Here is a 25,303-nt window from a genome sequence, read left to right as displayed (position 1 = left end):
CATTCCAAGTATGTGATCACAATAAATTTTAAATTACACTATGTAACACAAATTTTGTTCCTGTATAGTATATGTTTTTTCTTAATTGCTTATGTTGTAAAAGTACAGAAAATGGCCATTATCCCCTTCAAACTTTGCTTTTGTGACCTGGATAATGAAATTTAGAAATTAACCTATTTTCTATGTAAAAACAAGGAAATATGCACATTTTCATTTACATAAGGTCTGAATAAAATGTATGATTAAAGATTTACATGTATTTATACTAAAGTTATACAAAAATGTTTAGAAGTGAGTAGTTTTTTGAGATTCACGATTGTAATGTAAATCACTTTCATGTATCAGCCCCTAAATATAGTCTCCCATCATGTTTTAATTATATGTTCCCAGGTCACAAAAGCAAAGTTTAAGAGAAAAATGGTCTTTTCCATTTACTTTAGGCATAAGCAATTGGGAAATAATACTTTCTGCCCAAGAACAAGAAAAAGTACAAATTTTGTTACACAGTGTCGTATTTTTAACAGTAAATTTGACAGTTTTATAGTAGATATTAATTCTGTGTTTGTGTTGCAGAGATGGCTAGCATGGGTATTATAATTTATAATTAAAATAAGGTACAAGAACAACATTTTTACCATCTTAGATCATCTTCAGGTTAACAAAGATAGTTTGAAACTGACCATCACTGTGCACGTCTTGAGAATGAGTGTGTGAACAGATATGATATTGTAAGGAGTGTAGTAATTCTGGGTTCAGTGTTTTTCTTTGTATGTGACTGAAAATTCCCCAGAATGTATTTATTGTACAGATAACTTTTATCATTCAACTACCTATGGCTGTTAACAGTCTTGGTAACCACTGATAGAACCTTTTTGAATGTATTTATCATTGTTGTCAGTTTTTAAATTGGATGTTTATAGTTGACAAGTCCAGTTCTTATGAACCATAACAGTAAAATTTCAAAATGTGTGCATATGTCATTGCTGTTTTTTAGCATTCAGCTGTTAATAGTTGGTAGGATTGGTATTGATATACCATGATCTGCATTTTTAATTTCTGTCATCTTATTAAGGTATTAAATTGAAAATAGAAGTTTTTATGAATGATTCACATAGTGGAAAAATGTTGAAAATATCCACTATACTCCTTCCTGCAAATTAATTAACACAGACTGAAGCCAACAGCAACAAAGGATATTTTACTGGCAATCAATAACATTAATCTACATAAAAAATAATACAATTTAAATGCTATTTGATAAATTTTGAAGATGATAAATATTTACAGCTAGGAGTTCAGATTAACAGTTTTACCTTATGAGAAAAGAATTCACCTAAACATTCCTTGAGAACGTTTTTACTGGCCACATTTCACTAATTAGATAGAAATCATTAAAAAGGTTAGTAATATGAGTCCTATGTACAATCAAGTTCAAGATAACTATACACCATTGTCATACTTCTTGCAATTATATTTCACAACAAAATTATATACATCTTGAACATTTCAGAAAGTTCTCTAAAGTCACAAAACTGGAGAAAGATTAGTCAAAACAATCTACAATTTTTTACAAAATATAACATTCAAAGCAATGTTTTGGGAAAATGTATGATTAAATCAGGAAATATACATAGAATCCTAAAATCATACTGAAGATTTCAATAAGCTCTTTATGGCTCTCCATCTTTTATTAAATTAATACCGATATATTTAGATCATTAAACTTACCTCCCAACAATGTACCATCTCCCTCCAAGTTACCTGAGAAGCCCTTTTGGTAAGCCCTATACAAGTTGTACCACACTCCAATTCTCAACAATCCTATGAGCAAGGTTCTTCTTTCTTTAGGTCCATAAAATCTTCTCTAAAACAAAAAAGGAATTCAGGATTAGGTGCAAACTCATATTATCAAATTTCAGCCATTATTACAATGAACTAAGGTTCTAAACTGATTAGAAAAAGACAATTATTTTGACATAAAGAACTTAAAACTGCTTGAATTCATATAAGAAAAATAGTTTTAATTTTCAATTTAAATATAAATAATATTTCTGGCTTAACTAGATAGTTTTAAATTTAAAGAAATTAGCCAAAGCATTTTTTTCAAATAATTATATTTTTATCAGACAATGTTTTTTATTGTTTTTACTAGATTTATATCTTTAATAACTTTCAGAGAGAACCACAGCTGGGTAAAATACTAACATTTCTTCAGTTACAGTTAATTACTTATCTTTAATACTTTACCTTTTTTATACGTCATGTAAAGTAGCAGAATACATTGAAATACTTGCTCAGAAGAACTGCACAAGTAAGAAACTTGCATTTCAATACCCTTTTTATGACATATTAACAATAAAATATGAACTTTTTGTAACAAAGTCAAAACTAAAATATTATTTTGAGAGTGAAAACTATAACTTTTCTATTTTCTATACAAAAAATTTACTTTGAAACTATTTCATTTGTTCCCTTAAACCAATTGTTTGTAGAACAAAGAATGGATAACCACTTTCTCTTTGTAAGAAAAACTTATTCCAAGACAATATGTTAATTATGTTTCAAGAATATTTTAAAAAGTGTTGAAATAGTACACTTTTGGATTTGTAATGGATTGCTCTTGTTTCTAAAGTGAGTTGACATTTTACCTTTTACACAAACATTCTTCAGATTACATGATTGTTAACTGTATAATGTCTGTTTGTTTGGTATGGTTGTGTGATTCCGACACAGCTGTTTCTAGACATGAGGAGGAGTATTTTGAAGTGCACAATGTAATGTCATTATTGATTCAGAAACTCAGGAAGACCTCTTTAAAAAAAAATTACACTGGCATGAAATTGTAGTTTCTAATTTCTTTCTCACACACTTTTGTATACCATTAGGTCTTAGGTTGTGTATTGGAATTCTTCTTCTTGAGTTCTGCATGGCTTACATAATTTCTTTAATCTATTTGCAAATTAATAATGAAGCAGTTAAATAACAGCAATTTTAGGATATTCCGTATTTCCTTGGTCTGAATTTCATACTTAAAATATTTCAGACAATCAAGAAAAAAGGTGGGCCTACAAGCTTCATCAGGCAACAGCAAAAGGCTTGAACTCCAGACTTAAATACTAAATTTCTTGTGATATTCATGTGTATGAGGTAAGTGTGTAATTTATTCATAATGTGCTTATAACTCAATCATTTGTTCACATAAAGCTGTCTGAATATAATAAATGGCTTTTGCATTACTTTGAAAAGGTCCGAGTGCAAATGTAAAGCAATAAAACTAAATGAATACAGGTTTGAAAAGTCTATTAGTTTTGTCTGTAAGACTAAATAGTGTGTACTTGTCTGTTACAATATGCAGTCATTATGGAAAGTAAAAAATGGTAACTGAGATTTATTTTATATTTTTCAGCATTTCACTTTACCTTTTTTTTATTTCACTACAATTGATGTTAGGGTAGAGAAAATAACAAAAAACAAAATTTTCTTAAGAAAATACTAGATACACATTTAGAAGGTTCTGAAAGTTATGGAAGTGAAATATGAAAACTTTAAGACAAAAAAAGTATTTTTATCAAGTCTGAATAATAGTCAAATGTTTACTTTTGTCGTAGTTTAATGTTGGCTATTCATGCAACTTCTTGAATATACACAAGAAATCCTGTATGTATGCAGAGAGGTACTTACAAAGTTTTACTTCACCAAAAGCATGGGCTTTGTTCACTACAAGTTAGATGCTAGAGAGTAGCTTGTGTGACAGTACATGTGTCATAGTTATACTAATATATTTCTGGGTCCCTAAAGCATCAGTGTTCTGAAGAAGTAATTTCATTATTTCTACAAACTATTCTATACAAGAGAATTTATGTCAGTAGGTATTAAATCACTTTTCATTGAGTTCCAATAGCATAGCACACAACAGTTGCTGCTGCTGAATTATTCTTTCAACCATACAGTAACTGCTATTCCACCATGTTACAATGTCATTACCATCAAGTGAAAGATGTTCATAGTTGAGAGCAAGTTGCTTCTGATGCAATAGGTAACATTATTTTGGAAAGCAGTTAAAGTGAGCTACAAGTTCTTGTGCCTACTGATCACCTTTTATATCTCTGGAAACTTTAAAGCCTGATCAACAGCAAACTGTAGTGTGCGACTGAAACATGGCAAATGAGGAATTTCAAGCATCTCAACTGCAGCAGTGATGTTTGCCCTATTATCTGTAGTAGCAGCAATTATTCCATAGAATTGTAGCTAGCACATTATTGCTAGTATCCTCTGCTATGATATTCACATGTGTGTGACTTTCAGATAAATTTGTAGTTTGAACTGTTGTGAAATGATATGGACTGTAATAATGCAACATGATTGTTTTGACTGTGACATCCACATTTGTAGTAATAGCATAACACTATACTCCATGAAGCTGCTGTTGGACTCTAGACTTCTCCCATTGGTACAATTCCTGCATATAATAAAAAGCTATCATTTTGCAATATGGAGGCAAATAGCATAGCTCAAAATTCTTAATCATATAACAGAAGCCAGGATCATCAAATGTATAGAATGGATGCATATCCTTTGCAAATAAATAACATACTGTAGTTGTCAGCTTCATCCAGTGCCTGGTGAGTGGTAACTGAGCCTCAAACATTGCTGAAAGGTGTTCTTGTGGACTCAACACTTTGTTGTTACTCCTGCTGCTTTTCTTACTTGCATTTGCAGCTCTATTTTTTTCTGTTTTCATTGCCATAAAATCACTTGTATGCATATTCCATGTACAAAATTTATGTTAAAGGTATTTTAATAATATACAAGTCACTTGCTAGAAACTTTACATGTTACTTCAGTTTGTTTTCTCTTATCTTTTTCCAAATACAAATCATCTTTTCTTGGAAAACCAAAAACTTCTGAATATTGTTTGTAAAGCACTACAATGGAATAAATTCTATTTTATTTGCACTTGAAATAATATAACTCAAATTACAACTACAGTTCCCTATCACATCGTCCCTCATGTCATCAGCCATATTTAATCATTGTTTGAACAAAAAGGCAAAGTGACCATGCTAAATGGTACTAAATGTGTATGTGCATCATATGCACTCTTTGAATAGTATGTAGGTTAACTATCATATTCATAAATAGTGTTAAACTACTGTGATAGTTAAAACTATCACTTAGGCCTAATTTTTATTCTTAACATAAAAATCACCATGTAATCAGTCTAGTTAGTCTTAGTCAGATTGACTTAGTAAATTTAAACAATTTGTTAGTAAAAGTACTTTAGTAAAATGCACTATTTATTAAAAGCCTATTAAATAATTTGAAGATACACTGAGTAAACTAGGAAATATAGTATACATTATTACATATTCACAGAACCAACTCCATTCACACAGTTAAGTGTTGCTTTTATCAATTAGAAACTACTTCACTGCACATCAATGATACCAGAAGAAGAATATTTTCCTAGGTATAAAAAAACATAAATTTGATACCCTAATTATCATTATAATTTAATCCTACTTACTTCAATATCTAAAAATATTTCACCCTTAAAAAATGGTTGGAATTCCTTGATACCCAAATTCTCATGAACAACAGCATAGAGAGACAGACCAAGGTTATCCAGTTGAGGTTTCAGGGAGGAGAGCATAGAAGCTTCCTGAAAATAAATAACACAAAATTTTATTGAAAAATGTATAAATAAATCAGTAGAATACTAAACTAATAAACTCTGTATTACTAATTCTCCTTTGGAAGCCATACTACACAATTACATTGTATTTTTATTTGAAAAATCAACACATTTTTATAATCCTTTGAAATGAAAAATGTTATACAGGCTAATAAACCTACTATATAAAAGTTCATCAAGAATTATTTGAGTTGCAAAATATATTCCAGTTTTAATTATAATGATCAAATGTGTTTTAGATTTAAATTTAGTAACCTTTCCATGAAGTCTTACTTTATAGTAAGCTATGTGCAATGGGTACTGGCATAAATTTCAAATGTTTTATCCCATTCAGGATTTAAAAAGAAAAAAGATATGGAGAGAGAGTTTGCATTATAAAAAAAACAAAAACAAATATGCACATGAATTACTAACATAACTATTAAAAATTATAATGAATTATGTACATCAAGAGTATCAAAGGATGTCCATAACTATCTAAACTATACCAGTAAAATAACAATTTATTAGACATTTGGAAGATGGGTATGAGGTTGAGGAGAATACTTTTAATCTGTGGCATTAACAGATATTTTCAGTTTCTCCATCACAATTTCATGCATTGTTTCACTGACCATTACATAGTTATCTGTTAGTTGCTACAGAAAGGAGGGCATTAAGAAAGTTCTTAAATTATGAAAACTTTTTGATAGCCTGTACCATAAGTTTAATAAAACGTGATAGACAAAAACAACAAAATTTAGTACCCCCTAACTCTAGAATCCCTATAAATAATGGGAAAGCAAAACACCTTTTAAGCTGATATATCACAATAACAATCATACAACACTACTTTTTTAGTGTACACAAGTTATGAAATTAATAGACAGGGACCATATCAGGCATATCATCTATACACATTATGTTATAACCTTTCAAATCAATGAAGAAGGGCTGAAATTAGTCACTGATTATCCAGAGATGATCAAATGGTATTCAGCACCAACAGTATAACTGCTAAGAATTTACGAAGCAGAGCATAAGTAACCCAAGTGTGCTGGCTTCACTGTAAAGATGACTGATTTAGTCATCTGTAGTCTTAATGAATTGAAAAAAATCTTTAATAATAATTAAATTAGCTTGAAGATTTTTAGAACAAAGCCATAAAGTTAATCATCACCAAACAGTTGGTTATTATTTTGTTTTGAACTGCAAGACCAAAGAAACAGTTAACAGATAAGAGAAAGATGCATAAGATAAGAAAACAACAAAAATCAGATAGGGTATTTTATATAGTGTTAAAATATCAAATAGAATTAAAAAGGCTCCTGGCCTGTAAAAACTAAAAACGTGGCCATGAGCACCTGCAGAATTTTTTCCAGGGGGAAGCAAAGTCAAAGTCAAGGGATGATGGACCCACCTTCATGATTTTGTTATTACAGATAAGAAAACAGGCAAACTCCCACAGTCACATTTGAAGAAGTTAATATTTGTAGGGTTAGTTTATGCCAAATAGCACACTTACAGGTATATACACATATACTCCATTATATTAAATTCTGATTGACCAAACCATACCATCTCATGGAATGACTGTGAGACTGTGTCAGTCTCTGATATTTCAGTAAAGAAGTGCATTATGCTAATATAATAATAGCTAGGCAAACAATGATTTATAACCATAAGGGAAAGTTTTATTGATGGTGAAACATACATGTTTTATCAGAACATCAGCCTACCTATTACAGTCTCTTTGGTAGCCTGCTTACGGTATTACAAAATTACACTATGTCAGGGCTCAGGGGATGTTGGCAACATCATGTTGGTCTCTTTGATGACCTGAATGACAACTTGTATGTCCAATTTGTCATAACATATGTAAATCTACATATACATCTAAAATTATTCAAACTGTAACTGTTATTTGGTATGAAAATAATAAAAACAGGCTACAAAACACTTCATGGCGTATTTAAGCAGATGGCTAAGTAAGGAAGTAGATTTGAAAATAAACTGATGTGTGATTTAAGCCTTGCTTAGATATAAAAATTTAGAATAATAAAAATACCTAAGGAACACTTGCTTATTAATTACTTGATGTGTATAGGATATCCTATTTTGAATCACCTATATCTATATAATGTTTACATATAATAAAAGACCACAAATCTTGAACTTTTGTGCATTATTCTCTCATACATCTTTGGGGACTGCAGTGTTTTATTTGCATTCCTGGGTAAAGACTTCTTATATATACTCCATAATAATAAATTTTGGTGACCCCAACCACACTGTCTCATGGGATGTCTGCAAGATTGCATCAATGTCTTTGGTAACATGTTGTTGGTATCACTAGCAGGTGGTAACAGGTTGACCCCAATTGCACTGTGTCAAAGCTCAAGGAATATCAGGAAGACAACGTTGGTGGCTTTGATGACCTGAATGAGAATTTTGTTGTTCAATATCCAAGAGGTTATTGTGAGAGCAATGTATTCTAACACTTAGCCACGGTTAGGCAATTAGAGATTTTAAGCAAAGCTGCCGAGAGACCTAACAACTTTTATTATAATTGAAAATTAGGTGTAATAAATAAATACTGTGAAATTCAGAAGTGAATAAAAAAACTTGTAAATTTGTATACATATTCAGAATGAATTAAGAAAGAATTATGTTTTCTATTTTACAGGGAGGGATAAATGAGCCTCCTATAGTTGCCCATGAAGTTGGTCTACCTGAACAATGTCATCATTACCCACCTCAAATGCATACCATAATTACACATGTATTTCAAATGGCACAACTACACAATACTGCAGTAACAAAAAATGTGGGCTACTGTGTGCTGAGTGTCACACAAACCATACATTGGTGCACGAGTCTCAGATAAAAGAAAACAATGAGTTAAAAACTGTGTCCAATGCGTAGTCTAGTTAGGACAACTTCCTCTTTCTGATGATCCTTATGGAAACAAGATGGCCAAAATCCAATAGAGGGTTTTATCTGGAAAAGCTTGTTTTCACGTTGCTCACTCCAAGTCGAGTGCCAACATTTCTTGAATAAATGACCATAACCTATGTATGAAACAAGCACAGCAGTGATAGTGCCAGAGCACACAGACTTAGCTGTGGTGTTGGTGAGCTCATTCCCATGAATACCAATGTGACCCGATATCCAGAAGAAGAACTGGATAGAAGTAGATGTTAAAGAGAAATGGGCCAGATAGTTTTGAATATCAGCAAGAACAGTGTGAGAACTAACATGAAGCAATTCCAGGGCGAGTAGAGAACAAAGAGAGTTGGTATAAATAGAACAATTTGAGTACTGCTTAGCTTCCACGTGATTCAGGGGAAGAGAAATGGCATACAGTTTGGCAGTGAACACAGAAACTGTAAAGAGGATTCTGTGTGCAACTACTGAACCACAACAAATCATGGCAGAGCCCATAGAGTTAACTGATTTTGAACCATCCCTTTAAATGGGAATGGAGGGATGGTTCGAAAGATGTTTAGCAAATAAAAGATGGTACTTCAAATCAGAAGTATCCATTTTTCTCAGATAAGTTAAAGAAAGATCACATTTGGGGATGGTTATAAGCCATGGTGGGATGGGCTGACCAATGGATACAGCAAGGTCATCCAAAGGCAGACCCAATTCATTCAACTGCGCCTGGATACGAAGGCCAAAAGGAACAATGGCAGATCATCTGTTCTGAAAAAGCATGGCCCACTGAGGAAGGAAAACACATCCCCAGGTGGGATGCTTTAGTAAGGAATGAAGTTTTGAAGAATATGGTAAAGACAGGTGCAAACGGCAAAGGCGCAAAGAAGGTTCATGAGATTCTATGTATAAACTTTGAACTGGGGAGGTACAGAAAGCCCCAGTGCAGAGTCGAAGTCCTTGATGATGAAAGGGGTCCAGCATCTTTAAGGCTGAGGGTCTGGCAGACCATTGATCCATAGTCGAGTTTCGATCGAATAAGAGCACAATATATCTTTAACACAGAACATCGATCTGCTCCCCAACTGGCAGTAGAGAGAACATGGAGGATGTTCAGTGCTCTTGTGCATTTGACTTGTTTCTGCTTTAAATGTGGTATAAAAGTCAGCTTACAGTCAAACATAAGCACCAAGAACTTTGTCTCAGGAACCACAACTTCACTGACATGGAGTTCAGGATTGGGGTGAATACCCCATTGGCAGCAAAAGTGCATGCAAACAGAGTTAGAGAGAGAAGTTAAAACCATTTGCTGTGGTCCACTTCAGTAAATGACTGAGGGCAGTCTGTAGCTACTACTCAATAAATCTCATGTTCAATGACTGACACAACATGTGGAAGTCCCCAACATAGAGCCTGTTTGCAACAGTAAGAGGGAGTTGTTCAGTGATGGCATTAATCTTTATACTGAAAAGTGTGACACTCAAAACACAGCCCTGAGGGACCCAAAGTTCCTGTAGGAAAGAACGGGAAAGTGTTGAACCCACATGAACTATGAATAGCCTGCCTATTAAAATCTTTTTAATAAAAATGGGCAAATGGCCACATAACCCATATAAGTGGAGGTCTCACAAAATGCCATACCTCCACATAGTATCATTGATGCAAGATGTTGTTGTTTAAGAAAGTCTTCTCTGATCAACGTTTCAAGTTAAATCAGGTGGTCCATGGTGGAGCGCTGTTGTTGGAACCCACACTGGGTTGGTGAGAAAAGGTTGTTTGATTAAAAAACCAAACAAGACAAGCATTAACCATTCTCTCTAAGGTCTTACAGAGAAAGCTTGTCAAAGCAATTGGACAGCAGTTCAAAGGAATCTTGGGATCCTTCCCAGGTTTAGAGAAAGGTAGGACAACAGCCTGGTGCCATGCATCAGGAAAAACATTCTCGTGCTAGATCTGGTTAAAAACAACCAGAACAATGACAAGAAAAGCAGGAGACAGATGGCACAACCTCTCATAGTGTATGTCATCAAGTCTGACCAATGTACTGCCAGACCGATGAAGGGCCAGTCTCAATTCTACCAGTGTATAGAGGCACTTATAGTTATAAAGACAATCAGCCTGAAAGGAAAGAGGTGATTGCTCTGCCTGATTCTTGATGGTTATGAAGGTGGAGGATGAAGCAAAAGAGCTAAATACATGGCAAAAGTTTTCACTGAGAGTATCAATGATGCTGTGGGCATCAGCTATTTCCTGGCAATCAGAGAGCAAGATTGAAAGGTGTACAGAATTATAATGCCCAGTGACTTTTCAAATCTTGTCTCATATGACTTTGAAACTGGTGCTGGTTGTGAATTTAATTCAAGAGTCCTTCTGGCTTTGACACCTTATCACAGGCCTGCTGAACAGCAATGCAGTTCGAGAGTGTGAGATACCTAAGAAGGCCATTTTTGAGCCTTCCATGCCACGTGAGAGGCAGGATTCCACCATGGATGATGAGATCGTGGAAAATGTGTCAAGTCTTTAGGAATACATTGAGTAGATGCCTGTATAATATAGTCAGTCACTGCTGCCAAGCAGTCATCTATCGATGGCAGGATCAAGTTCTGCAAGAGCAGTGAAAGAGGGCCAGTTGGCTTGATCCAGCTTCCACCAGAGCACATGGGTCAGGTTGGTATTGACCACAGTCAGTCTCTCTCAAAATGATGGGAAAATGATCACTGCCTCGTGGGTTACTGTCAACCCTCCATAAAACGTGTGAGAATAGTGAAGGAGAATAAAGTGAGAGATCAACAGCAGTAAAAGACTGACTACGTGCATGAAAACAAGTATATGAACCAGTATTGAAGAGAGAAAGGTTGTGATCTGAGAGTATATGCTCTACAAGGCTACCTCTCCCATTAATATCAGTACCTCCCCAGAGCGGATTATGTCAGTTAAAGTTCCCCACGATTAAAAAATGGAGATGGCAACTGTTCAATGAGAGCATCAAGGTCTCATTGATCACAGGTCTCTTCAGGAGACAGGTAGAGAGAACAAACATTGATGGTATGATCCAAGGAAACATGTATGGCTACAGCCTCCAAGGATGTGTTGAGTAATAAACACAGGGTGGACATATCCTGACTGACCAACAGTGCCACCCCTCCATGCACTGGCCCTTCACACAACCTGTCATTTCTGTACAAAGAAATCTGCCAAAAGGTGACTGTATCAACAGGTTTCAGGAACGTTTCCTGTAAGGAAAGACATATAGGATGGTAAAAATCAATCAGTGCTTTGATGTCATCCAGATTAGAATGTAAACCTCAACAGTTCCACTGTATCAAAGTGGCTATTTTTATTTATGTGTAGGCAAATTGGGTGGAGAGCCCTTCTGTTTTTGACCATGTCTTTTTTCTGTTTTCTTTATTTGAGGGAGATCTATCAATCTCCATGAATCCTGCCCTTGATTGATTGGACAGGTCTCTGTCATTGGAATAAGCTTCCAGTAACTGAGGGTTTGAATAAATGATCATTTTGCATCTTGGGGTTGGAGAAGAAGATGTATCTGAGGAAATGCCCATACCCAGTACCAAAAAAAGTGGATCTGGGGATTTGTTGGAATGAATGGTAGGGTCAGAGATAGGTGTTGACATTGATTCATCAACTTTCTTAGCCATGGAGGTCAAAAGACTTTTCATATGGTTTGAGAATGATTCTTTTGGAGGAACAGAGAGATCTGTACCTCTTTTTCTTCCATCCATTTAGGGCAAGAACAAAAGTAGAAAGGGTGAGATCATTACAATTAATGCAATGAGAGTCTATTTCACACTCATAGACATTATGCTTGCCACTGCAATGAGCATATGTCAAGGAACCACAATGTGATATCTTCAAGTGCCTGAACTGTTGACACTGGAAATATCTGAGAGGGTTCAGAATATACGGCTGTATCTTGCAATTAAGATAACCTGCCTTGATGGTGGAAGGTGGATGTAGTGATGTAAATGTCAAAACTAGGGCATTGAGCAGTATATAATTCCATCTTTACAAACGGAGATACACCACACTGAAGAAACTCCTTGGGTAGAGAAGCCAACGAGGATCTCTGACTTGGAGATGCTCTTCAAACCACTCTTAACTATAACTCCTTGTGACAAATTCAAAGTAGCATGGGGAGTAACCTCAATGGCCTTCGAATGCAAGAGATTTCACCGTGTTTAGGAGTGAATGTTTCCACCAAAATGTCACCAGGACAAAGCTTTTTGACTGACTTATGAGAGCCAGCAAGTCCCTCTATTCCCTTCTGAATGAAAAAGGGAGACATCTGCCTTATAGATTTGTCTGAAAGAGAATGTGATATAAGAAAATGAGGTACAGGTGTTATAGAGGTTGAAAATTGCTGCTCAGAATCTTTAAGATGTGGCACTTTACCTATGGACTGTTTTTTCACTATTTTATTTGGAGGATCCATCATAAAGAAATAATATTTCGGTGCCCACTGACCCCTGTGAGGAGATTAATACAGTGCCTAAAAGGACACTACAGTAACTTCAGGGTTTTGTGAGTACTATACCCAAATACCAGCATCATATACAATATCCACAACACCCATTGGGAACATCCAATGCTAGTACTTGGTTGACCTTAGCTGAAGTGGACCAGCCAATTGACTCTGGGGGAGATATCTCAAGGCTACCCATCTACAAGTCCAAAGTGGTGTGTTAGGGTTGGACCCCTCATTCACCAGGATCCTCTCCTCCCCATCACAAGTCACCATGGACAGCAGACATGTGAGTGGATGTTTAGATCCCAGAGGAAGTAAAGTGAAAGAACAGAACCTACTCTGGGAGATCCTCTCACCACATACAGGAATCCACACTGAGGGGGTTTCATTTAGAAAAGATTATTTACATGTTGTTCACCCCAAACCAACTATAAATTGGAGTATACCTTTGCTTTAATTACTAGCTTGAAATCCAAACATGGAATAGGTAAGACTAAAATATCACCCTGGAGTCCAATTTATTTGTGGTAAAGGGCAAGCCCATTCTCTCAGGTCCTTACATGACCAAAAATAGAAAAAACTAGGAGAATTGTATGAGAAGTAAGTCAAGTCTTTCCAAGAGTTAAGCAAGTCAGTATAAATGGTACATTTAGTGTACTACTTAGGTTCTGTGCAATCTAGAGCAAGTGAGATTGTATACAAATCAAGAGTGAACACAGCATTTATAGAGAGGACACTGTGGACAATCATGCAGCTCAGCAAATCAATACAGAGATTGATTTAATTTCAAGCCATCCATAAAAATGAATGGGATAAAGTTCAACAGATGCTTGTTAAAGGCAAATTGTTTTCCAATCATGAGTATGCAACTTCTTCACAAAATTATGCAGTGAACAATGGCAATAAACTATGGTGAAGTGGGCTGAACATCAGATCCAGCAATATCATCCTACATCAAACCCATCTCAATCAACATCAAATAGATAAAATGATGGGAAAGGCCAAAAGTTGGAACAGCAGTGCTTCTATTTGCAAAAATAAACACTCATCAATGCATGAAGATACACTGTCAAGTGAGATGCCATGGCTGTGATCACAGTTTAACAGCATTTTGCAAAAAAGTTGCAAAAGGTTGAGGTGAAGCATAGTTTTGTAAGATTCTATGCTCAAATCCTGGACCAATTTCTGATGCTTGTAAAGAAGTTCTTGTGCAAAATTGCATGGGAGTAATTTTTAGCATTGAAAACTTTCTCAATACACCCAAATGAAAGCACATTTTGGCTCTTTCGGTGAAGAATAAAGCACCTGAATCGACAAAAAAAAAGTTTGAAAAATCTCTGCCCCACCCGGTGGGTTGAGAGGCATGACTCAGTGATTGTCTTTCTAGAATTAATCCATGCAGTTGCAGATGCCCTTGAGACCATATCAGGTTGGCAAGACAGAGATTCTGCCACGTAAGCCAATCAATTGTTGTGTTATATAACACAGCTAAAATTCACCATCACTCTACTTACCATTGCTAAATTGTTTTCCTTTAGTTTACCTCTGTGCAACTTACCGCAGCAACAGAACGTTGATTTAGGTGCTACGATGCATCACGCAGAAATAGTGGAAGATTTAATCCGTTCACTCAGAAATAATACTGTGAATGAATTTAACAACATTTTCTGTGAGGCTCAAACTCTGTGTAGTGAGCTTCAAATTGAATCATGATGCCAAGGCAGGCTAAAAGACAGATGTACCGTGCTAACCCACAAACCACTAGCCCTGAGGAGTACTTTCATATTGTTGTATTTGTACCATTTGTTGATCACTTTCTTTCACAAATACATGACCGTCTGTCCAGTCACAAAACTCTCCTTACAAACTTCATGTGTCTACTACCATCAGGATCTACCACAGAATGGTCAGAACCTACAGCACAACAATGTGACCAAATTAAAGAGTTGGTCAATATATACAAGGCTGACATTGACACCACTTCACTAGTTGCAGTAGGTGAACTTAGGGTTTGGTACAAATCACTTGCGAACAACATACCAAGAAATGTCAAAGATGCATATGCAATGTGCAATGCAGAAATGTTCCCAGTCATTTCTTGACTGTTGAAAGTATTTGCCATGCTGCCTGTGTCAACGAACTCAGTGGAGCGTTCGTTTTCAACTCTCAGGAGACTCAAAACGTATTTGAGAAATGCCATCACTGAAGATCGATTGAATGGCCTGGCCTCATTATACATTCACCATGATATTAAAGTTGAACCAAACTCTGTTATAGATGTCCTGACAAAAACAAACAGGCGTTTGAACCTTTCATAGATATTTGATTGTATTTCTCTAGTTCTGACAAAACTTGCTGTATTAAAAGAGTGTTCAATCAGAAAAATGCATTTAACCATTTGTTGTTGTGAAATTATCTGCCATGCAATCACAGATCTTTATGAAACTTCACAGGTGACAACTGAACTTGTCTAAAATGTTTGGGTCCAGGGGGGGGGGGTTAACACCCAACCTCACCTCCCTTGGCTATGCCCCTGTTTTTGTGTGTAGAATAAGAGTGAGCTTGTTGACAAAGGAAAGTCCTAAGAAAATCATTTCAGTCACTATGGAAATTTATGAACTTCCCATATGGAGCTTGTGATAAACTTTAAATGAGAATACCATTGAAAACAAGTTTTAAGGATGTTCTAAACAGCTGCTTATAAAATACAATCAATTACTGCTTTTATAAAGTTTTTAATAGATTGTACATTTCAAAGAGTATTGAATAAGGGCCAGTTCAACCTTTTTAGTTTCCATCAGAGCAAACGTGTGGTGGTACTGACTACAGCTAAAAAAAGATTGGAGGTTCTTACTTTCAGTTTTGCCCTATCAAAATCTATAATTGGTATAGGGAAGAGAGAGTTTAAAATGAAAATTTCAGGGCCAAAATACGTTATGCAACACAATGAAATGAAGATTAAGAATTTATTTAAATATCAACGTACAGTCTGTCAGAACTGGCAATACAGGTACCACCATCACCACCCTAACCTTGCATTCCATAGATAAATAGAATAAGTAAATTTTGCAAAATTAAATTTGCCCAGCAAAAGAAGCAGGAAAGTGGAGTTGAAGCAGTCAGATCTTATTATATTACTTTGCAGTTCAATCAATATTAAGATAATTTATGATGTTAATTTGTGGCATACTTATAATTATTTGAAAAAAATCAGATAGGTCAACAGCTTCTGATATATAAAAAAGCCAGTGCATTTTGGTAACACTAAGTCCCAACAATGAATTTTATGCCATGTTTTTTAGCAACAAAAGTACAACCTAATATTATTGTTAGTTTGTAAACTGAATGTATAAAATCAAATGTATAAACTATAAACAACAAAATTGAAGAAACATTTTTTTATTTCTTCATTTAGTCTCCATTGATTAAAGTAGTTTATATAAAAAAACATTAGTGACACAACAGAAAATAGTTATATTCAGAGACAATTTAAGTTTAAAACTGAATAGATATTTTTATTTTTATGATAAATTTTATGCACTTGGCTCTAGGCTAGGTGATCCCACACTAAATCTTCACTTCAGGATTATACAAGCACACACTACTCTTATAAGGTTTCATATCATCACCACCATCCCTTTACGGTCCTCTTGCACTCCGTCACTAAAATTGTAATGGCCAGACAGTAATCAAACTATTCTATCTAGGTAAATGCATTTTGACTTTTATGACTTCTCCTATTTCAAGATATTAATGATGACATCATGTGACACACACAAACTTTGTATTGGTTAGATGAACACTACTGATTAGTGGCAATATTGGTAATTTTTTCAAAAATATCCTGTAATGAGATACACATAAATGGAAAGAATCAATAAAGGTCTTGAGTTATCTATTTTAATAAAGAGAACTCAAAAATTGCACTGTATAAGATTGGTTATTTTCACTTAAATATTTGAAATCTAGATGGGGAGCTCTTCTGTTTTGATCTTTGACCATCTACTTTATTTGTGTCACTAGACTGAAGGGGCAAATCCCCTTTTGATGAGCATGATTCTAATGAACGAGGGCCATACCAAATAACTGTACTGCACTATGGCTTTGTCACTGGTAGAGTCAAAGATGAGAGAGGAAGTAGAATAACCTGCCCATTTATCCATGGAGGGCAATAGGCTGTACAAGTGGTTGATATTCTGTAGGTAGAACATAGATACCTGCTTGGACTCTCACTGTGGCAGTGGAACTGAGTGCAGCAGCATAACTCTGTTTTGGAATAGGTTTCAACATCTTAATTGTCTCAGGGTATGAAATATTATTAAATATTGTAATTCTTCATCCCTTTTTTTTTCAATCAATTTCAAACATGATCTAAGATAATAGATGGGGAACAGAGTAGTTAACCAAACATGGCACATACTGACACTTGATACTGAGCAAGCACAATGACAAAATGTTATGGAATGTTCAAACTGCTGAGAGTGGAAGCAATAGAGAGGTTAGGAACATAAGACCAAATTTACCATCTTAAATGTCCTACTTTAAGTCAGTAAGTGAACTTGTTGATAATAAAGCCAATAAGAGCACCCTAGTTGGCACAGATATTTCATCCAGCCAAAATCCACATCAGTATGGATTTCATTATATTTAAAAAGAAGTATATAGACTTTTACAAGTAAATGTCCTAGGAATTTGTCTTCAATGGGAAAGTAAACATATATACCAGTGGTGCACAAAGTCCGGCCCGCAGGCTAAATCCAGCCTGCGATGAGCTGTCGAGTGGCTCGTGATGTCCAACAGAAAAGTCAAACATAGAGAGTTAACGTATGCGAGAAGATTAAGCACTATAGAAGACTATGCATTAGATTAGATACTGGATTGTTCCATATTTGTGTCAGGCAATAAAGAAAATTTAACAAGCAAATCTCATTAATGCATAGGCATTTAATCATTGGCGTAATGACTAAATATTTCCGTAATTACGATATCTCACTCGTTCCAATTGTTCTTTGAGATTTACTTAAGAGCCCTATTTTGATATTATTTCGTAACACAAATGGCAGCTAATCATAAAAGAAAATTTGACGACGAAAACCGGCAGTTTCATGATGATTGGACTGCACAATACTGTTTTGTTCAACAACAGAAGATCGTGATTTGTCTGCTTTGTCATTCGACAGTAGCAGTGGTGAAAGTATCCAATGTACAGCATCATTATGAGTCGAAGCATAAAGATTTACACAATGTTGTCGGTGATGAACGAACAGTTCGAACTGAATCTCTGTGGCAGTTGCTGAATCACCAGCAGAATGTTTTCTCAAAGCAGTCAGCAGATTTAGGTGCAGCATGTGAGGTCAGTTACGATATTTCGTTGATGATAGCAAAATCTGGCCGACCGTTCACTAATGGTGATTTGGTCGAGCAAAGCAATGTATGATTACTGTATCAGAAAAGTTGTGTCCGGAAGCAATTTGCAAGCTACAGACAGTGGCTTTGAATCATATGACAGTTCAACGAAGGATTTCACACCTCTCAGCAGACGTGACAAGGTAGCTTACAAATAAAGCAGCCAATTTTGTCTACTTCTCTTTGGCAGCAGATGGAGTGGACTGACATCAGTTCAACAGCACAGCTACTAGTTTTTGTTTGTGGTGTGTCGTCGTCATTTGATATCACAGAGGAACTAATCGGCATGGGTTCCATGAAGGGTCAGACAACTGCGTCTGCTCTTTTCGGAAGAGACAGTGCGACTGTGTAGTAATGTTTCATAAGATTTCATGAAACTGGTAAGTGTGACAACTGATGGAGCACCAGCCATAACCGGAGAAAGTGGCGGGTTGGTAGCACTGTTGATGAAGCATCGAGGAAAGCAGAACAGACAGTTGATGAAGTTGCACTGTATTATTCACCAACAAAACTTGTGCAGTAAAGAACTTGGTTTTCAGGGACTGATGGCATTAGTGACGAAAACCATTAATTCTGTCAAACCACAAGGGCTCAATCACCATCAGTTTCGAAGTCTTCTTGAAGAAATTGATTCAGACTATGGTGACCTTGTGTATCACTGTGAAGTATGCTGGCTGAGTTGATGGATGATGCTCAGAAGATTCTGGGAGTTGATTGATGAGGTGATAGAATTCCTCAGAAGCAAGAACAAAGACACAGAAGTGATTTCCACGACTGATCCAGCATGGCAAGCTGATTTGACCTTTCTGGTTGACATGACACAACACTTGGATGATCTTAATTTGAAGTTGCAAGGCAAAAATCAGCTTGTCTGACAGCTTGCAAATCACGTCTCAGCTTTCAGGACAAAGTTGCAGTTGTTCCGGCAGCAAGCAGCATTAGACAACTTCATGCACTTTCCCACTTTTCAGTCACAGCTACAGAAGAATCAGGACATTGACACACAAGTTTATGTTGGGAAGCTAGATACCTTAATTCAATCCTGCAACTCACAGTTTCATGACTTTGACCAATGCAGATTGTTGATGAAACTTTTTGCTGATCCATTCAGTGTGTCAGTGGATGACTTTTCAGCAGAATATCAGCTCGAACTTACTGATCTCCAGACATCTGACAAACTGCGTGCTATTTACCGAGAAAACAGTTTGCTTGACTTCTACAAAACATTGCCTGATACATTTGCTAATCTGAAAGAGAACGCACTTGTCCACACTAGCATGTTTGGCAGCACGTACTTCTGCGAACAGGCTTTCCCACATATAAAACTGAACAAAAACAACACTTGCAATCAGCTGACTGATGATCATCTGGAAGCAGTCTTGCATCTTTCAATGTCAAACATCAAGCCAGACATTTCTAAGCTCGTAGATGACATGCAGCACCATCCATCGCCCTGACTTTATGACAGTTGACGTATCATAACATTTCTTAGAATAATGTGCAAACTCTTTGATGTAATCTTTATTTGTGTGTTCTTAAATGTGATGTCCATCTTGTGTGAAACAACTGTGGGACAATTTTAATCTTCACTTTTTTGTGGCCCCTGACTCAAAAAGTTTGTGCACCACTAATCTATACTCAATCAGTAATAACAGAATTTTATAATATTTTGAAAAGTTCTTACAATTTTGTAAATAAATGCCAATGTGAACATACTCGTTTTTATTTTAATTACCCAATGCACATAAAACAAAAATTACAGAAACAAGTGTAGGTTTGAAACTGTTTATGCAACTGAACTGGACAAATATTTGAAATTTGACTTTTGATAACAAATATAGGGAATATCATATATTTTGAATATCTTATTAAATGATATAGTTATTATAGTTCGGCTAAAATGATACACATCATTAGATAGGTATACTGAATTTACTTGAGCATTGTAGTAAAACTCTATATTTAATAAGATTTTATTAGTTTCCTACATATAAAATTATCACTAACTTTTGTATATTAATACAATTTCATTAGATTCATAATTTAATAAATTATTGTTTCTGTTTCTTACCTCCCGACACAAAGATCATCCTGGTCGTCGAACAACCATTATAACAGCACCATTATTTGCCCATAGTTGTGAAGCCTATATAAAGGTAATTTTTTTTAAATATATTTTTAAGTAATCAATTTTAAAAACAAAAATAATGAGTCAATATTAAAACATTTTAAGAACAAATACAAGTTATTGCTAAATGAGTATATTGCTACAATTGGTAAATACTGAATTTAACTAAAAGGGAATTTATTAATTATATATATAGTTAACAAGTTAGAGAGTGAAATGGGTAATACATCTGTTAAACCTTTTAAATAAGCACCACTAACATACTGATATAAAGAATTAAAGATTCTTGCATTGTTATAGTAGTTATCCTTTTCAATATGCAATGATAATTTAAGTGTAAAAAAATTAAAATGAGGAGTTAAATGTTTATTAAGTACTCGTAAGCATTATAATTTGGTTCCTCTGAAAACAATTCAGACCCCCCTGAGATATAGTAATGTTTTATGAATATTAGGTTTATTTGAATACAAACATTCTTAACCAAACTGTTTCTCAATAAAACAATTACACAACACTTGAAACAATGTGGAAGAACGTCTGTGTGTACGAAACTATTATTAATTTACAGAATGATAATATGATACAGTCTGAATATAGTTTAAAAAAGTTAGGTAATGTATATCTTAATTACTTGTGTCAACAAATGGAAGAATAATTTAATTAAGGTGCAAAAAAAAATTTGAAGTCCTCAGTTTATAATTCCAAATTAACAATTATTAAGATTCATAGGTGTTTTTACGAAGCAAACAAGAGTAACTTTTAATAATGTATTATTAAAATACTCATGCATGATATCTAAATTCAAAGCTCAAATAAGAAAATTAAAGCTTAACTAATCTACAGTCAAAATTAGACTGAATTCTTGCCCATGAAAATACATTCCAATTAAAGATTATGCATTATTACCTAAGCTACATATTGTTTTAGCTAACTAGCAAACCATACACTTATACATAAATGATACATAAAATGCAATGCTTTTTGTCTTTACAAAATATTATCTTATCAATAATTGTGAAGAAATTTTAATGGAAAAACACACTCGACTCAGTTTCACTTCAAATTTACTAGAGATGGGTGACTTAATCAAACAATCAATATAATCAATTATCTATGTGCAACAATTACGCTGACTTGTATCATGCAAGTTAACAAATTAATAAAAATTATGATTAACTAAATCCGAACTGGTATTTCCAATCATTCCAACAAACAATTAAATAAAATTATGATTAAATTGAGTGTTTCTGTTGTGATGAAGCTACTAAGACTAACTGCCTCTGTCACCAATTTTTAACTGCTTACTACAGGAAAGGCTACTCTCTGGCAACACTTGTTGGTGGTGAACTTCTAACAAGAGAGAAGGCAACTAACTAGCTGCAACACCTACTGCTAATTTTGTTTTATTGTTGGTGATGAACTGCTAACTAAAAGGAAAGCAACTATCTGCAAGTTCCTGCCAATAATATAAATTTTATTATTGTGGTTTAAGTGCTGACTGAATGAAAGACAACTGGCGGAGCACTCCACATCAATGTTGTTTTGTTTTTTTGTCTGTCTATGTGTACCATGATTTGAGGAACACTGTACTAAATGTAATTCATTAATGGGGTATTTGATTTATCAAAGATCACTTATCTCCTGCAACTTGGAAAACTGAATAACAATTTCATATTGATGTGACAGAGTTGTTTTAAAAGTGTTTTGATGATGCTTTGAATGGCTTTAACATTTCTGTTTTCTAGGTGGATATTATAAATTACATTGAATAATAATTTTTTTCTGTTATTGTTTTGATATGTATAAATTTCTACAAAATATTAAGTGCAAAAATATTAAGTCATACAGTCTCCCTATTTACCTTAAATTCTTCTCCTCGTTTATCATGTCTCTCTAAACGTGCATTAACAAGAAACTGGTAAGTTGCTTTTTCTGCTGGAAGTAACCAATGTGCAGGAAGGTTACAAAATACAGCAACTCCTGCAATTGCAGCTGCTGCTCCATATCCCCATGTGGCTAATGTCATTTTCAAAGTTTTCTAAATATCATTATACGAGAATGATAAAAAATAAAGAGACATAAGTTTCAAAAATACAACTATGTAACAAACATGACAATGAAGTAACATAATAACTACAACATCAATGTACATAAGATACTACATGTTTGCGTATGATTAAAATGCATTATTTACTACAACATAATAAACACTTTTAATATTTCTTTCCCTTTAATCATCCACACCCAATCCTAATTTCAAATACACACACACACACACACACACATATATATATACAAAATAAAACTACATACAATATATGGATAATACAATAGCAAGACTGACCATAATTTAAATTGTATTGTTCTTAGTTGGTTCTATACATATTTCTGGTAAGAAAAATTATTATAATACTTCAGCTGTTCTTAGTTTGTTGTATGTTGCTGCCAGTTGTATGAATTACTACAAGTATATATGTACAACACATACATACATACATACATACATACACTCATACATTTTAAAACAAAGCAAATGATACTTTCATAATAACTGGCTGTTATGAACATAATCAAAAAGACAAAAGTTATATACTGAAAATGATTTCACTTAAAAAATGATATAATTTAACAGACTACAGTAAAATTAATTTGACAAGGACTTTAAGGTAAAACTTAAAAATTATACTGCTATAATCAAAAACCAGCAAATGGCAAATGAAACTGAAAATGCAATCAACACTCAGAAAAAAAAAAAGGGAGCAAAAAAAGTACTGATAATATTGCAGAAGATTCAATAAAGAGATCTAAGCTGTTTGGCTCATTCAATCTTTGTTTCTGTCTACTGACCACTAACTTCCTTGATATGCAGTTTATGTTTCACATTTACTTTTAGTTATGTTTCTATTGCAGTGCTGTGGTGCTTCAGAGGGTGGAGGTTATATTTTGCTGGTCTTGGTGATTATACTAGTAGGTTTTAAGTTATTTTAGTTAACATTTACAATAGGTTGGATGTGGTAATTTATTTTACATCAGAAATTGAGTGACTACAGTTTGTGTTTTAATACAATTTTTTTTCCCCATTTTTCACTAAACAGGTCAGGAAAGGCTAACTTCAAGCAGCTGGGTTTGTCTCTGCTAGCCCATGTGCACTAATTATATTCTTTTAGTTACTTTATGTTTCAGTGTATTCATATTTGTCCTAACTCATACAATAAATTTAAATTTCTATATTTCTGTAAGATGGAGCAACCTTTAAATACTTTATTATTATAAATGGTTTAAACTTTTAGGATGTGGTAGGTAGTTTTCTGTAGTGCAAAACTCACAATAAGACTTAGATTTCTGGCAAATAAGTCTGTTACTACTGTAATTATTAATAAATATAATCATTTCATTGTTGTTCAGAAGAACATTAAGGTTACATTTTACATATTAGAATAATAAGTTGGATTTAGATATTCTGGAACAATACAAAATATACAATGCAACACTTAAGTTTGTTAATTTCAAATTATTTTTTTTAGTTTTATTATTTGGGATAATATTTACAGTTCAAGAAACAATTTCTTAAATCTTGAAATAAAACAAAACTTAAAATTAGATAAATGTAATCAATTGACATTTTTAGAAATGTTTTTACTGTTAAAAAAGAAGTTACATCATAATAATATGTTTAATTAGATGGATGCATAAAGTAATGTCTTTTAAGGTGTAGAAATAATTAGTTAGAAAAATTAAACAGAATATAAACATATAAATACTGTTATAAGTGACATAAAAAATGTGGTTGGCTTATAGTTTACCAAAAGAACCAAATATGAAGATTACCTATTGGATTTTGAACAGCTGTTGTAGCATTCGTCTAAACAAACAATCTGGTAGGAAAGCAACAAACATTTTAACAGCATTAACATTCTACTAAGTGTAATTAACTTAACATTTTGATTGCAACTGTACATGAAATACTACTAATATAAAAAAAAAAAAATTCACAGTAAAAAGTTTTGAAATACAAATGAACATATAATGATTATAAAACCCAATGAAAGAAAAATTACCATTATTTGAAATAAAACTGATTGTGTTAATAAAGATATCTTACGTGATAGAAGTTAATTTGTGAAATTAAATACTTTAGAAGGTAAATTACCAAGATACAAACTAATACTAAAAATGAAAAATTTATATTAACTGAAAATGAATTTTGTAAAATAAAACCAACTCGTAGTTATTCTGGATTGATTTGTTTTGAATTTTGCATAAAACTAGCACAAGGGCTATCTGTGCTAGCCACCCCTAATTTAGCAGTGTAAGACTAGAGGGAAGGCTACTAGTCATTGCCACCCATCACCAACTCCTGTGATATTCTTTTACCAATGAATAGTGGGATTGACCATCACATTATAATGCCCCCATGGCTGAAAGGGCAAACATGTTTGATGTGACAGGGATTCATATCTGTGACCCTCGGATTACAAGCTGAGTGCCTTAAGCACCTGACCATGCCAGGCCTCTTATTCTTGAATCATATGAATCGTATTCTGGAATCCATAAAGATGTTTGTCCATTTAGGATATTACATGAAGAAGGTCTACATAATCATGAACTAGCAAGGTTTTTGACTGTGAGTGCTATTTATTAGAAATTATTACACTACGAAATATATTTCAAA

At 34.1% G+C, this 25,303-nt stretch overlaps 1 protein-coding gene across 1 annotated transcript in view; it reads right to left on the bottom strand.

The window, feature by feature from the left end:
- The window catches only part of LOC143246271 (peroxiredoxin-like 2A), a 31,880-nt gene that overhangs the window by 2,454 nt on the left and 4,123 nt on the right, over nucleotides 1-25,303 (bottom strand). Inside the window, 5 exon segments of the mRNA XM_076492722.1 lie at nucleotides 1,729-1,864; nucleotides 5,528-5,662; nucleotides 20,575-20,649; nucleotides 22,493-22,669; nucleotides 24,460-24,506. Coding sequence (XP_076348837.1) covers nucleotides 1,729-1,864; nucleotides 5,528-5,662; nucleotides 20,575-20,649; nucleotides 22,493-22,657 — 511 coding nt within the window. The 5' untranslated portion in view covers nucleotides 22,658-22,669; nucleotides 24,460-24,506.

Source organism: Tachypleus tridentatus, chromosome 3 (assembly GCF_004210375.1).
Source record: "Tachypleus tridentatus isolate NWPU-2018 chromosome 3, ASM421037v1, whole genome shotgun sequence".
NCBI classification, from domain to species: Eukaryota; Metazoa; Arthropoda; class Merostomata; order Xiphosura; family Limulidae; genus Tachypleus; species Tachypleus tridentatus.
Note: the sequence above shows the minus strand (reverse complement) of the source record. Positions and strands in the feature narration are given on the sequence as shown.